This window comes from Puccinia triticina, chromosome 3A (genome assembly GCF_026914185.1).
Source record: "Puccinia triticina chromosome 3A, complete sequence".
Lineage (NCBI taxonomy): Eukaryota > Fungi > Basidiomycota > Pucciniomycetes > Pucciniales > Pucciniaceae > Puccinia > Puccinia triticina.
This window is the reverse complement of record NC_070560.1, coordinates 1,384,095-1,398,494: the sequence shown is the minus strand read 5'-3', so window position 1 is coordinate 1,398,494 and position 14,400 is coordinate 1,384,095. Positions and strand designations below refer to the sequence as shown.

The 14,400-nt window shown below is 47.7% G+C and overlaps 2 protein-coding genes across 2 annotated transcripts; one reads left to right on the top strand and one right to left on the bottom strand.

Moving 5' to 3' along the window:
• Positions 1 to 3,976: 3,976 nt before the first annotated feature.
• On the bottom strand, positions 3,977 to 5,519 carry PtA15_3A159 (uncharacterized protein; the record flags this gene model as incomplete). The annotated part of the gene is made up of 2 exons (XM_053167099.1): positions 3,977 to 5,229; positions 5,312 to 5,519. 2 exons carry the CDS (start codon positions 5,517 to 5,519, stop codon positions 3,977 to 3,979), a joined length of 1,461 nt encoding a protein of 486 aa, XP_053018350.1.
• A 2,789-nt stretch (positions 5,520 to 8,308) lies between these two features.
• On the top strand, positions 8,309 to 9,843 carry PtA15_3A158 (uncharacterized protein; the record flags this gene model as incomplete). The annotated part of the gene is made up of 3 exons (XM_053167098.1): positions 8,309 to 9,217; positions 9,315 to 9,578; positions 9,652 to 9,843. 3 exons carry the CDS (start codon positions 8,309 to 8,311, stop codon positions 9,841 to 9,843), a joined length of 1,365 nt encoding a protein of 454 aa, XP_053018349.1.
• Positions 9,844 to 14,400: the final 4,557 nt, after the last annotated feature.

Below are 14,400 nucleotides of genomic sequence, written 5' to 3'. Positions count from 1 at the left end.
TTATGTTTGCGATAGACAAGAAGTTGCCTATCAGACAATTCGACGTGAAGAGTGCATTCCTTTATGCTCCGCTGAAAGAGGAGCTGTACATCAAGACACCTGAAGGCTCAACGCGCAAAGCTCCGTACCTCCGACTAAAGAAATCCCTCTATGGCTTGAAGCAAGCCCCTGCGAATTGGTACGATACTCTTACCTCGTGGTTCACCGAGATCAATTACTCGCAATCGTCATCCGATCCCTGCCTTTTTATACACAACGACAAGATATCATTCATTTTCTTTCACGTTGACGATCTCATAGTCGTCGGATGTGTTAAAACCTTTGAAGAACTTTTCCTGAAACGCTTTCCAAATTCGTCCGCTCACGATCCGGACACTCTGCTAGGGATGGATGTCAACATCACCAACGACTCCATCTCGCTCTCTCAAGAGAAGTTAATTGATAAAGGTCTGAAAATGATAGGACTCTCAGATTGCAAGCCGGTCACCACTCCATTGTCTGTAGCGGTACAACTAAAACCCGCGACACTACCGGAAAAAGAAGAGTTCTCTAAATTGAATATCAATTATCGGACGTTCACCGGAATTCTCAACTACTTGTCCTGTCGAACTCGCCCGGATCTTGCACCAGCAGTTTCAATACTTTCCAGCTTCAACAACGACCCCGGCATCACTCACTGGAAAGAGTTGATGCACTGCTGGAAATACGTGAAGGGAACGAGAGGACTGCACTTGACCTTAAGACCGGATCCTACCGATTTCAAATCTCTACAACATTTCACTGATGCCACGTGGGCCGACGATTTAGAAACCCGTCTGTCTAGAAGCGGCTCAATATGCTTCTGGAAAAAATGTCCAATAGCTTGGAACAGCAAACGACAACGGAACATTACCTTATCTTCAACCGAAGCAGAACTCAACGCTCTAGCCGACGGGGTTCAAGAGAACCAATGGATAAAGTATCTGGTCGAAGAACTCTGGAGCGAAAACCTAGAACCATCAACTTTTCACATAGATGATCAAGGCCTTGCAGAGAAATTAAAAAACTTCGGATCAAACTCGAAGACTAAACACCTTGACATCAAGATGAAGTGGCTCAGAGACCTAAAGAGCAAGAACGAAATCACGGTAACGCTTATTCCGTCTGAAAAAATGATTGCCGACACTCTGACAAAGGCCAGCAACGCGGAATCTCTGAAAAGACTGCGTGAAAAATGTTTTATGGTTCATTACTCACCAAGTTGAGGGGGGTGTTGAAACTCGTGCGCGCTCTGCGGCGCATCTCATTACGGGCGCGCTCTGCAACTTTCTCCTCGATATCACTCTTTGAAACCTAAACTTTCCACACTCACTTAATCATTGATCTCGAACCTAAAACTTCTTTCCCCAACTTCTCGACTTCGCATCATTCTCCCGCCGCTCCTAACCGATACAAATCTCCGACTCCGATCTAGTCTACTCGATAACAACATCGACTCAACCCTTGCTCGCGCACCGCGAAGCCTTAACTTGGACAGCCGTACTGGCTTCCAACTTGGTGAGAAATGCACCCTTGCATTTCAGATCTCTCATCGACATGGCGCCTCAGATCGTCAATGCTAATATCCTTCTCTTCCTCAGATTCATTCCTAGATCTAGTCCTTATTCTTTCCCCTTCTCTCTGTCAAGATTTTCACCTATACTTTTAGGGTTTGTTTTCTTTCTTTCTCTCTCAAACTTCACATTGTTTTCGACAACTAATCACTCAAAATCAACATTCAGTCTTTCCACACTTCTATCACCTTCTATCCTTTGTTGTCCTCTTCTTTCATATCATTAGCTGTTTCAGGGTTGGTTTCTTTCTATTTTTCTCATTATCACTATCATGACTTGTTCTTACTTCTCTTTTTTGTTAGTTCTGGTTTTTGGTTTATTAGAAATAAAGTCTAGGTCCTTTACGATTAACAGTCGAAATGTGCTATGCGCATGATATGCATTTACATGAGATTATGCAATATTGTACTTATGCAATATGCAGCTTTGGGGTATAACCCTACTTTGGAATATGCAAAATCCACTTCTGCCATATGCAGCTTTGGGGTATAACCCTACTTTGGAATATGCAAAATCCACTTATGTAATATGCATTCTCACTGTATAGACTAGCTCAGGAATGATTGACTTCAGGGTCTCCTATTCTCCCACTGTGGATTAAGGAGGTGTGTTGAAATTTTGTAATCCTCAGTGGTCAAAATCAACACATCAGGCATGGACTTGGTAGCCTAGTTGGTAAAGGCAGCACTTCTAGTATAGTGTCTTAGCTTCAAGCTAAGGTCGCTGGTTCAAATCCTGCCCAAGTCAATCATTTTCTGCTAAGCGTCTGCAAAATGCATTGTTAGTTTTAACAGTGCGGCAGAATTGGTAGTATTTGGCAGTATTAGTGCTCTGTAGAGCTAAGAGTGTATTAAATGAGCTTGCTTTTGTGCCCAAAGCCTAGCCAACATGTCCACCTTTCTGCGGAAAATGCCACAGATGAAAATGAATCCTCAATCCTCTACCACTCTATGATGTTGAGATGTGAATGTTGCTACAGAAGCACAGCAAAATCACTTGAGTAGCATTCTTCCTGCTAGTGAAGCGGCAAGCATAGCAGAAAACAAACTTAACAAAGTCCCTTGAGAATTTGGGGGTGAACTCGCGAAGCAAGCCTCCGTCAGGAGGGACTTACCCCTTAGCTCCCCAAACTTGCGCACCAAGAATGGATTTTCAAGGTATTTTGTTTATCTTTTCTACAGATCACCCACCACATCCACTCCTTGTTTATTAGCTCAATGTCATTGGAAAATGCTGGAGAAAAGAGTACAGATGTGTACATCTCCCATGATCCCCTCTACATTCTTGTGGAGAGCAAACTGTGGAAAGTGTGTTGGTGAGCACAGACCCTTGCCGTGCAAAATCCTCAGTTTGTATATATTTCAAGATTTTTTTTGGACCAGAAGGAATGTTGTGAAGTTACCCAAATTCTGTAGGTTGGACAGGCACAAGCTAATCTTTCACCTAAGCAACTTTATTAGGGGGGTTCACAATAGGATAAAAATATAATTTTACAGTCAATTTTAAGGCCTTTATCAACAAATTTTTAAAATTCTGGCAAGATGTACAGGGCTGGTTGTCCCCTGAGAATCACAGAAACTTCTTCATTTTCTAAAAAAATTGTTCATAAAGGCCTTAAAATCAGCTCTAAAGTTTTATTTTTATCCTATTGTGAACCCCCCTATTACAAAGAAAGACATGGAAGCAAGGAACTATAGAAGTTTGAAAACTCCTGCCACCTAAATTTAACATCTTGCCCCCGCAAAAAGGGGCGATAAGGCGCAAGTCCCTCCTGCCGAGGGCTGTCGGAGGCTTGCCTCGCAAGACACACGCCCGCAGCATAGGGACTTCGTTAAGTTCGAGCAGAAAAGGGCTACTTGCTACTGAAACTAGTGCACTATTATCATACTTTGTCTCCCAAAAAAGCCCCAAATGCAAAGCACCCAGCCTGCTACTAAAAGTGTAGCAAACTGGGGCCAAATTGCTGTGCTTCTGCTCTACTTGCCATTTTGTGAAGCGCAGCTCCCGGAGTGTTGCTTTCATTCACATCCTTCAAGCAAATAGGATCTATCATAATGATATTTTTGTACTTGTTAGTCTAATCATCATCAAGTATCCAGATAATAGAGCTTTATCGATTCCTGCTTAATCCCTTGGACTTCAAACCTTCCCTCTTACTCAAACCATAGTGCATACATAAATAATCTTGCTTATTATCAAGTTTGTCAGTTAAAATCCTGCCGTGTGAAGCCCCGCCAACAACGGTCAGAATTCCTAGAACTCTTGTTTAGCTTGCTCTAGATTACAAAGGAGAATCATACATTAGACAATTATTGATGAATCATGCCTTGGTTTATTGCCGGGGAGTTTGTTGAGGGTTCCACGACTGTGGCTGCCAAGTTTGATCAGGATTGGGCGGTTGAAGTGTAAATGCAGACTTTTCTTTCCAATTCTGCGCGTTCACCCATAGGGTCGATAGACTCACATAGTGAATGGCACAAGAAAACGAAAATAAGCAGTTCTTCCTGGTCTGTGCATATAAACGTCGCAGGGGAAGGAATGAACACACGCAGATCTGGAAATGAGGTGTTTTGGGGCCCCGAGATGTTGTCCAATGCTAGTTGCACTTGCTTTCCGGCTTGGTCCTGTTGCTCTAACCTCCTGACATTTTCTCGAAGTTGTGAAAGTTGCAGTTCGTCACGTTTGTCGTGTTCCACCGAGAGATCTACAGCCGGGGGATTGTGGGGGTGATTGAGATGATCAGTTTTGAGTTTCTTGCGGCAAGCAGGAGGGGCGGGTGGGAGGGCCAGCGGGGGATCCTCCGAGCTCTCAGAGAGTCTTCGGGCTTGCTTGGGCGGCTTAGCCAAGCCCCTGTTGTTGTTTTGATCTTGGGCGGGGTCGGGTCGAAGCTGGTGCGCAAGGGGGAGGTGATCGCCAATACATAAAATGTCTTCTGTACAAGAACTGTCAGGTATCTTCTTGGCAAGATCACCTCTCAACGGCATCTTCTCTGAAGACCCGACCTGAGAAAGTGTGTGTCGCTCCGAAGACGAAGCTACCGTACATTGGGGCGGTTTAGCGGGAAGGAAGCTGGGTTTAGGCGGAAGTGAGGGGCCCGAGGCTGAAAGGTCTTTTAAGAATCTATCCCAGAGGTTGTTGACCTGAGAGTTATCTTGACCTCTAGAGCTGTTAGGATTGGTGCTCGGAGCCGAAGTGATCCTTGCAATAGAGTTGCCAGTTTGGTTGGCACTAGCACTGGCCTTGGCGGCGAAATTAGGGTCCAAAGACGAGACCGCTGCCTGGACCGAAGGGTCGAGCAGCAGGGATTGGTTCGAGAGTTGGGGCATGATGGGGGCGAAGAGGTGATGAGTTGCGGTACGGGCGGCCTCGAGAACCAGAAGGTAAAGAGTGATTGAATCGGAGCTTGCCAATGGGTCTCGAGCAGCCCAGATCAGGAACTTATCCCGGGTAATCGGCCAGCCTGAGGCCTTCCTCGAGCCGGTCGATTTTGATTTGCGGCCATGGAAGAAGTCCAGGTATCGCTTGAGCCGTATCAAGTGAGGGTCGATTTGTTGATCGTACGGTTTGGTCGCACACCAATCCCCGGATGCTCGGCTGGCCGCTATAAACGTGGCAGTCGCTCTGTGGGCTTGTGCCCCTGGACATCCATTCGGAAAAGTGAAGATGATAAACATGAGAACTGCCACTCTCATGTTGGGCTATCTGTTGAAAACACTGACGGGTAGCTGAGCAGACGATGAGAGCTGCCACTTCGGCATCAGTGACTGGCTTGTAGGCTGGATCGTTGGCTGCATTCCTGCCAGTCGTCTGCTGGTGGCCCCGCGTGGGTTGAGCGGTCGTGCTTCTCCTTGGAGTCTTGGCTGTCGCAGGCTTCGCGGCGGGGGCAGCGGGAGGATGGTGGGCCGGCAGTCGGTTCTGGGTGAGCATCTGTGGATTGGCTTCGAGGACGCTTGCGTTTCCGGAGCGAAGGCATGTTTTCCCCAGACCAGCCCAGCCTCAGCCACCTGTATGTACAGTAGTAGGGGGATTCAAAATTGATCCAGGAAGTGTCCCAGGTCGGAATTCCAGGAAAAATAAAACACTGCCAAAAAGAATTTCCTGGAGGTTCTACATTGAAACCCCCAAAAGGGGAATTTTCCTGGACTCGAATCCAGAAGCATGCCTCCTGGAACTAATCCAATAGTTCTTTGTGTTTCGTCCATGCCTCCGGGGTCCCGAACGGAAAACCCTTTCTTGTACCTTTCCCCCCCCCCCCCCCCCCAGAACCACAAGCGCATCCCATTAGACCGTCTAGTGGTGCAAATTCTTTTCAAGTCACAGTTTTCACACACTCCGGATCCGAAACTCCCCAAGAAATGCCTTCATCTTTTCGTGGAATTCCCTGGGACACCAATGGCATCAATGGTCAACCTAGCAGCATCACAATCCTTCTGGATTGGCTCACCGCGAACAACAACTATGCTCAATGGTGTACTACACCTGTAAGGGATCACCTCTGCGCTGAAATCCTGGCTGTTATGAGTCATCATGATATAACTCATTGCACTGCACGTGGTGATACTAAGGCCCCGTTTGGCAGCAATCATGTTATGTGATGTTGTGCACTTACCTAATGTGATGCACATCACTCTTGAATTTCATATCTTTCAACATAACACGAGTGTTTGGCTGCCACTCGCGTCTTACAGCTTGCCTACATAACAAGCTCCATGGCCGGTAAATACCGGCCATCAAGCGTACATACCGGCAAGGCCAATTGAGTGTTTAACTCCTCTCAACGATGGCCGGTACACGGTCATCGAAGGGAATATAACAGAGTCCCTTTTGGGGAACACATAGTCCCATCGATGACCATCGGTCATCGATGGGAATACATGGTCCCTTGGATGACCAATGGTCATCGTGGAGAATCTGTACACAGTCCCTTCAATGACCAATGGTCATTGAGGAGAATACATAGTCCCTTCGATGACCGATGGTCATTGATGGCCGATTGTGTTGGATCGGTCATCAATCTCGATGACCGTTTCCATCGATTGGAGTGTGTACTCCGCTCGGTGACCGGTACAAAGTCTGTACCGGCCATCGAGGTGAGTAACAGAGGTGGAGTTGGTCGTGTGTTGTGTAAGGGTGCCGATATCACCCCAAATACACCCCCAGGGGTACTATATCGGAAATGGCGGGGATGATGAGGAGTGATGAGGAAACTCGTGATGACCCTCATAACTCCTCAAATCTGCCAAACATGCGAGTGATACGATATGGGCCTCGGTGAGGCCCGGTTATAGAAAAGCAGTGGTTATTACATAACATCACTGCTGCCAAACGGGGCCTAAGTTTGTCCCAATATTTACAGATCTTTGTCAAAGCAACTGAAAGGTGTTAAACAGTAAGTTGCAGCGGAGGAGAGATTTTCAGAAAAAAATGTACATACTTTTGAGGGTAGTTGTTCCATTGGCTATGTCATCCTCCTGGAGGCCAGAGCTCGTATTGCAGAGGAAGTCGTTAGCTTTTGAGTAGGAGTTTTGAAGCTCTTGCATTTTGGTTTGCACTCCTTTGTTGTCTCGGTGGGTGATACCAGCTTCAACCATCAATGCTAAGATTTCATTTGCTAGGGCGGACTTGGTTGACCCGGTCTTGGTATCACCGCGCCATTGTTCGTAGTTGCCTTCAACAGCGAGCCAGTCAAGGAGGATGCGAATGCTAGAATCTCGGCCATCCTCACCATCTTTGTCCCACGCTACAGGGGGCTTCTTCTTCTTGGGTTGGCTCGCGGTGCTGATCGGTGTTGCGGACGTTGCGGAGGTAGGATTGTTCTTCTTCTTAGGTGGCATGGTGTTGTATGAATTTTTTTGCTAGCAAAGATGTGGTGATGGGTGCCGAAAAAAGACAGGATAGGGGGAAGAGCCGGGGGGGGGACCGGTGTTCAAGAAAAAAGTTTGAATTTATGTCTTTGTGCGCTTATATTTTTCCTGATCTCCTGTCGTCCTGGAGGACCTGGAAAGGCATAGGAAGAAGGAGCGCAGGTCCGCAGGAAGTGTTCCAGGTCGATTTTTTTTCCTGGAAAATCTGACCTGGAACGCTTCCTGGATCAATTTTGAATCCCCCTAGTACTTCGGTTGCAAGGGGCATCAACAGCCTCCGAAAGGCCCAAATCTCGAGCATAACAAAGCCCGAGGCACCGCGGAGCCGTGGGTGCAAGCGGGGCTTATGCCTAACAACGGGATATCTTTCATTTTGGCGTACACGGCGGGGGTGCTTCCTGGCCCGCCCGTTTTTGGAGACGACGGGACTGCTCCCCCCGTCGTCTCCACCCTCCCGTGGAAAATACGTGGAGACGACGGGCTTTCCCGTCGTCTCCACCTGCCCGGGATTTCCTCGTCATTCCAATGGGGAAGATGACGAGGATTCCACGGCTTCCTCTGGGATCCCGGTGGAAACTTTCCCCGTGAGTTCCTCGTCGTTCTCACACGGATGCCCTTGCATTGCCGGTGTTAGGGCTATTTCAGTGATATCGGCTGGCTTGTGTGCGTTTTGAGGACACTCAATGGCTCCCAAGGGAAGAGACGACTTGCTCCCCGGCCCCGCCATCCCGCCCTCTGACTTCCTCACGGCCCCTGGAGGCTCACCTTCACACCATCAACCCCACATGCTACTGGGGTGATGTCTCACGCGAACTTGACAATGCCCGTGACCAAGAGGACCCAGGGCCGTCGATGTACTCGGAAGATTCGGAACCGGCGCCGAAGAAAGCTCGGAGCAGAATCTCGGAGTTCTTGCAGCCCCAAGATAGCTCAGACATGGAAGAGGCTGATCCAGCGTTGATCGACTTCCATGAACCTGCTACCAGCCGCCCGTCTTTCGGTCCTCCGCCTAACCGGTCCTCTTTATCCGTACCCAGCCTGCAGAACCTCCAAGAACACGACGACCTGATCAACATGAGTTTTGAGGAAAATCCTGCTCCAAAGCCGGCATTGGTTCTACCTGGCCCTTCCAACTCCGGGCCATCTCTTCTAAGCACATCTGCTGAGTCTATCTCAAGAGCCGGAAGCTTTCCCAGAACTTCCCTCGAGCCGGTACTCCCCAGACTATCTTCGATCCGTGCCCTTCCGCGGTTATCTTCGGCATCTCCATCCCGCCGCCTATCCGGCTCCCTCTCAGGCTCTCCAAAAAATCTCCGCCTGTCCTTCGCGTCCCCCCGCCGCTTAGTGTTTCCAGCCGGTACGTCCAACCAGGCAAACCAGAACGATCCAGGTCAAAACACCAATGAGCTTTTGCGATCAAAGTCGGCCGATCCATCGGCTTCTGTCAAAGAAGCTCCCTTAGATCTTCATCGGCCGTCCAACCCAAGTCATCAGCAGCATGACCCACATCCTTCCGGCGCAAGCTCTTCGATGCCCTCACCGCAGACTCTACCTGTACCACCATCGCCGTTATTGATTAGCTTGAATGAGTTCTTTGAACAGGCGGAGATCCGCTTCATCAGCTTATCTCAACCTCGGGTTAGGAACTACGACCAACAAGAACATCCCAATCTCTCCGAAGGCCAGCACAGGGTCTCTAGTTTTGCCCAACAGATTTTTGCTGGTATGATCAAGATTCCCCGGCTGCGCTTGCTCGAAAGCGTAAGTGCAACAACATGTTCTCTTGTCCCGGTCTGGCCCGCTTAATATCAACTGACCATTTGAGGACCATTATTCTATCTTACATATTCTGATACAGAAGATGTTGGGCTGGGAATTGGTCCGGTTCGAGGACGACCTGTTTGTCTTCATCTTCTATTCGACGATCGGAGTCAATCTCCACCTCGACCCATTTGACCCCGAGCAACCCTATCGCAACGTACGGAAGGTTGAGCTTCGGTGGGCCGGGCCATCGGTGCCGATAGCAGAACAGGACGAGCCGCTCATTTGGCAGGTCGAGCAGTTCTTCTTCGGCCATCTGAAGGCCCACTTCGACGGCAAAAAAGTCCAGGGAAGAGTCAGAGTACGTCCCCTCCTCCCTCTCCCTTGCTGTTTGTCCCAGAAAGCGTCCCTGAATTTCGGCGTTGGTTATGCAGGAGCTCGTCCAGCAAATCTCGTCGATATGGTACCACGCCCACCAACTGATCTGGGAGATCACCAACGCCCAGACCCGGTTCAGTGTCGCCGTTGACATCCTCGAGCCGTCGCCGGCCAAACACAGGGCCCGTGTCTCTGCCGCGCCCACCCCGGGAAGCCTGACCATGGACGTCCGCGTCTCCATCTGCTGATACATCCACCCAAAATTCACTCCGATCTCATCTTTCTTGTGATTGCACTCTTTCAGATCAAGGAGTAAACTCGCCAATACCTCAAAACTCGTGATATCGGATTTGAAAACCGTTTAGCTCTTGAAAACTCACTTTTCTCTCATTTCTCTCAATTTTCTTTTATTTCTTGCTTCTCTTTGTGATTTGTTTTTTTATCTATAAATCCCTTTTTTTATGTCTTTACAATGATATGCAATGTAGCGTGTGGTACCCTGGTGGTGCCACATTCTGCAATATTACCCGCGTTTTTGATCCGCTCCGCCCCCCCTCCCCCCGGGTTACCTAACCAAACCACATCTCGTGGGCCCGACCCGCCCGTGGGTATCACGGCGAATCCACGGGGAGTCCACGGTTGAAGGACCCGTGGTCCACCCGTGGGCCCGACCTCCACGTCGTGATCACAGGGAATCCACGGGGATTCCACGCGGTGCCAAAATCTGCCGTGGAATCCACGGGTGATCCTCCCGGTGGTGAACCCGTGATTCCCTGGACCAAAAGCCGCTGGTCCGACCTCGCGCGCGGCTACCACGTGGAGTCCTCGTGGATTCCGCGTGATTTCCCCGTGGATGGACTCCCCGGGTGTAGCGTTTCTTTCTTTTCAATTATGGTATTCAAAATTGCATATGCCACTGTTTACATAAAATCATAAAGCCAATTTTGGCTGGGAGATGTCAGCGTGCATAAAACTTAAAGTGACATCTCCCAGCCAAAATTGCAGTTTATGATTTTATGTATATGGTATTCAAAATTGCATAAGATTTTTTTACATAAAATCATAAACTGCAATTTTGGCTGGGAGATGTCACTTTAAGTTTTATGCACGCTGACATCTCCCAGCCAAAATTGGCTTTATGATTTTATGTAAATAGTGGCATATGCAATTTTGAATACCATAAATCATACATAAAATCACAAATCCCTGTCTGGAGGCGCTGGACCGACATGTTGGACAGCTTTTTGTTTTTTGCAGTGTCTTGAATTTTTTTGCATTGGCAAACCTACTTTTTTGCATTTGGTTGGGTTTTTTTAGTTGTACATAATTTCTTTAGTCTGTTTTGCAAATTGGCAACCAATTCATTTAGCATTGTTTAGGCTACATTCAGGCACGCCGCGGCCTGAGAGAATTATGACTTTTGGTGGCTCCCTCATGAGCCTCTGCACCATTTTTGAAATTGTTTACATTTCTGGGACGGCCCAAGCTGTCCCTATCTTTCTACTATTTTTTCCCCTCCTCAACACCTCTTGTTGAGCTGTAATCAGAGTTGTAACATCATGGATTCCAGATTCTGTACAGTGCAACATGTGTGATACGGGATATAGCCAACTAGATGAAGTTGCAAAAAAAGACATTTGAATGTCATTACATATCCCTAAAAATAGGACAATAGGTGGAAAGATTGCGCAGGTACCCCGGACCTCCGTTTGAGTGGCTTTGTTAAGCTAGGACGTTTTGTACAGCCGTGGAGGATCATCTAGTCTCCCAATGTTGCAAGTCACCGTGTGCAAAAACAAGTCATGTCTGGGGGACAGGTTACACTGTCCTGTCAGCACTATTTGACATGAAGGACCTGTAATTTCACAGGTCTCCTTGTCATGTAGGCAACATGTAAGCACCATGGGGTACATGTCACATACACAGTGACTGTGCAGAGGGGTTCACAGAGCTGTCACTCTCATGACAGCCTGTCATGTAATCCTGACAGTTCATGGCACATGCATGTCTGTCATGATTTGCGACATGACTGCGCAACCTGTAGTGCAGTCATGAACTGTTTTTGCACGCGGTGAATGGGCTTGCCCAATGGGTACCTGAGTTTGTATAGCGGGTTTTGGGCAGCCCATGGGCACCCATTGAATTCCAGTGTGCTTCTGTCAGCTTCATCAAGTCATTGTTGAATCAACACTCAACAAGTCAACACTCAAGCTTCAAAAGGCTATGTCAGTCTATTGCCCCCAACCTTACCCCTGTGGCTACCCTGTTGAGTTGAAGTCAGAATCCTGGATCTTTGCTGAGCTCACAAGTGGTTGTTTGTGGGTCTGACCCTAACTAAGTCCCTCTCTTTGTGGAGGGGGGATGCCGTCCCGCAGGGACCCTCCAAAGGAGGGACTTATTGTTAGATTACCAGTATGTTGGGTATCATATGCTTGTATGTAGTTATGCTTATACTAAGCCTATCATATCCACAACTCTACCGGTTCTCTTCCTTTTCCTTTCCTTACTGAAATACTACCATATTTATTCATCAAGTCAAACCTGTGAGTCTTGACAGCTCAGGTTAGTTTCAGTCCCTGGTGTCCCTCAACAGGTTATGAGACCCATTGTCTCACTCATACTTCGACAAACAATTTTTTTATCTTCAACTCCTCCAAGTTTCAGATATGATCCGCTTGCAGTACTTGATTTACTAGGTCGTCGATATCTCTCAATCTTGTCCAGCTTCCTATTCAACCAATCGATTGGGATCAAACTCGAAATGTATTATCGTCAAGTTCAAAATGTCTCGAATCTGGTTCAGTCAATCAAACAGTTAGATGGCACCGAGTCTGTCTTTCCACGTTGGCAATCTCGCATCGAGGCTGCGCTAGGCATGCAAAACACGCTGGATATAGTCAAGGGCACTCTTCCTCGACCTAAGGAAGACCCCAAACCGGACACCTCCACTTGCTCGGCTGACTACTCCAAAGGCTACAACCCCAAGGACATCGCTGCCGACTAGGACGCACTTTCGGAACTAGCATGCTCCACCATCAGATGGACGCTGACCGATGCTCTTGGCCAGCGTTATCAAAAAGTCAAGCCTGCTTCTCGTCTCTTCTCAACAATCATTAATGCATACGAGAAGAATACTAGAGCTCGTCGGATCCGCCTGCATGAAGCATTTTGGAATGCTCGACATGATCCAAACGAGCCAATCGCACTCTGGATTGGACGTGTTCGGGTTGCCGCCGACGATCTACTAACGGTAAACGAATTACCAACCGATAGACAAATTGCCGACCGCCTCGTTGGTGGACTTGATCCCTCCTGGTCCAACGTCAGGGATTCCGTTGTCTATACCGCCGTTGAGATGTCTCTCAACGATACCACCGCGACTCTAGAGGCTCATGAAGTTAGCCTGAACGGTACCAAAGCAAGTGATCTTGTCTCCGCCTCTGCCGCAAATACCAAACGTTTTGGATGCTCCAATTGCGGAAAACAAGGCCATCGCTCCCCCGACTGCCCAAAACCAAAGAACTATACTAGAACCAAAGCCGGTGCCGCCACGGCCGTCAAACTGGGTGGCTACAACTCTGACTCCCACGACGAAGAAGATGAAATCAATGTCATTTATGAGTAGCTGCACTATCTCTGCTGTCACCCTTTTATTTTTCTTAGTACACTAAAATCCTATTTTATGCCTACACCAATGATATTCTACTGTTACCAGTACAATATCAAAATTGTTTTCAATTATTTTTCTATCTACTATACTGATTAGTCTTAGGTATCAGCAAGGGGGGATGTTAGATTACCCGTATGTTGGGTATCATATGCTTGTATGTAGTTATGCTTATACTAAGCCTATCATATCCACGACTCTACCGGTTCTCTTCCTTTTCCTTTCCTTACTGAAATACTACCATATTTACTCATCAAGTCAAACCTGTGAGTCTTGACAGCTCAGGTTAGTTTCAGTCCCTGGTGTCCCTCAACACTTATACACCAAGTGGACCCCGCAGCCTGAGAGAATCAGGAACTTGGCCTTTTTCAATCCTGTGTAGCTTCATCACATCACATTATGTTATTGAGTTGTAGGGGAACAAAAGATGCAGAACATCAAGGACAATATTTCCACCTATTGTCCTATTTTTAGGGATATTTAATGACATTCAAATGTCTTTTTTTGCAACTTCATCTAGTTGGCTATATCCTGTATCACACATGTTGCACTGTACAGAACTTGGAATCCATGATGTTACAACTCTGATTACAAGAAAGATAGGGACAGCTTGGGCCATCCCAGAAATGTAAACAATTTCAAAAATGGTGCAGAGGCTCATGAGGGAGAGTGATTCTAAAAAAGTCCCCACCAAAAGTCATAATTCTCTCAGGCAGCGGGGTCCACATAGCGCACAAGTCTCTCCTTCGGAGGTCGCTTCGCTCCCCCAAGGAGGGAATAAGCTAAGTTAGGGTCTGACCCGAGTCCGACTCAAGCCCGACCCAATGAAATCAGTATGTAACCCGGCCCAACCCACCCTTGGGCCATTCCAAGAGTCCCACGTATCTTGGCCCATCCAATTGTCTTCGGACTCTTGTCAGGCCAAACAAAAACTGAGTGGGCTGGTTTGGGCCGGCCCAATTCCCAACCCTAGTTGTAGGGAAAGAATGTAGAGAAAGTAGCGGGTCGCGGCATATTCAACAGATGCTTGACTTTCTTGGTTTTATACGGAAGATATTTGCGGGGATAGGTTAGACATGTCATAAAACAAGCAAGGGCACATCAGGTTGGGGTATAAAAAACACAATGGATAGACAGT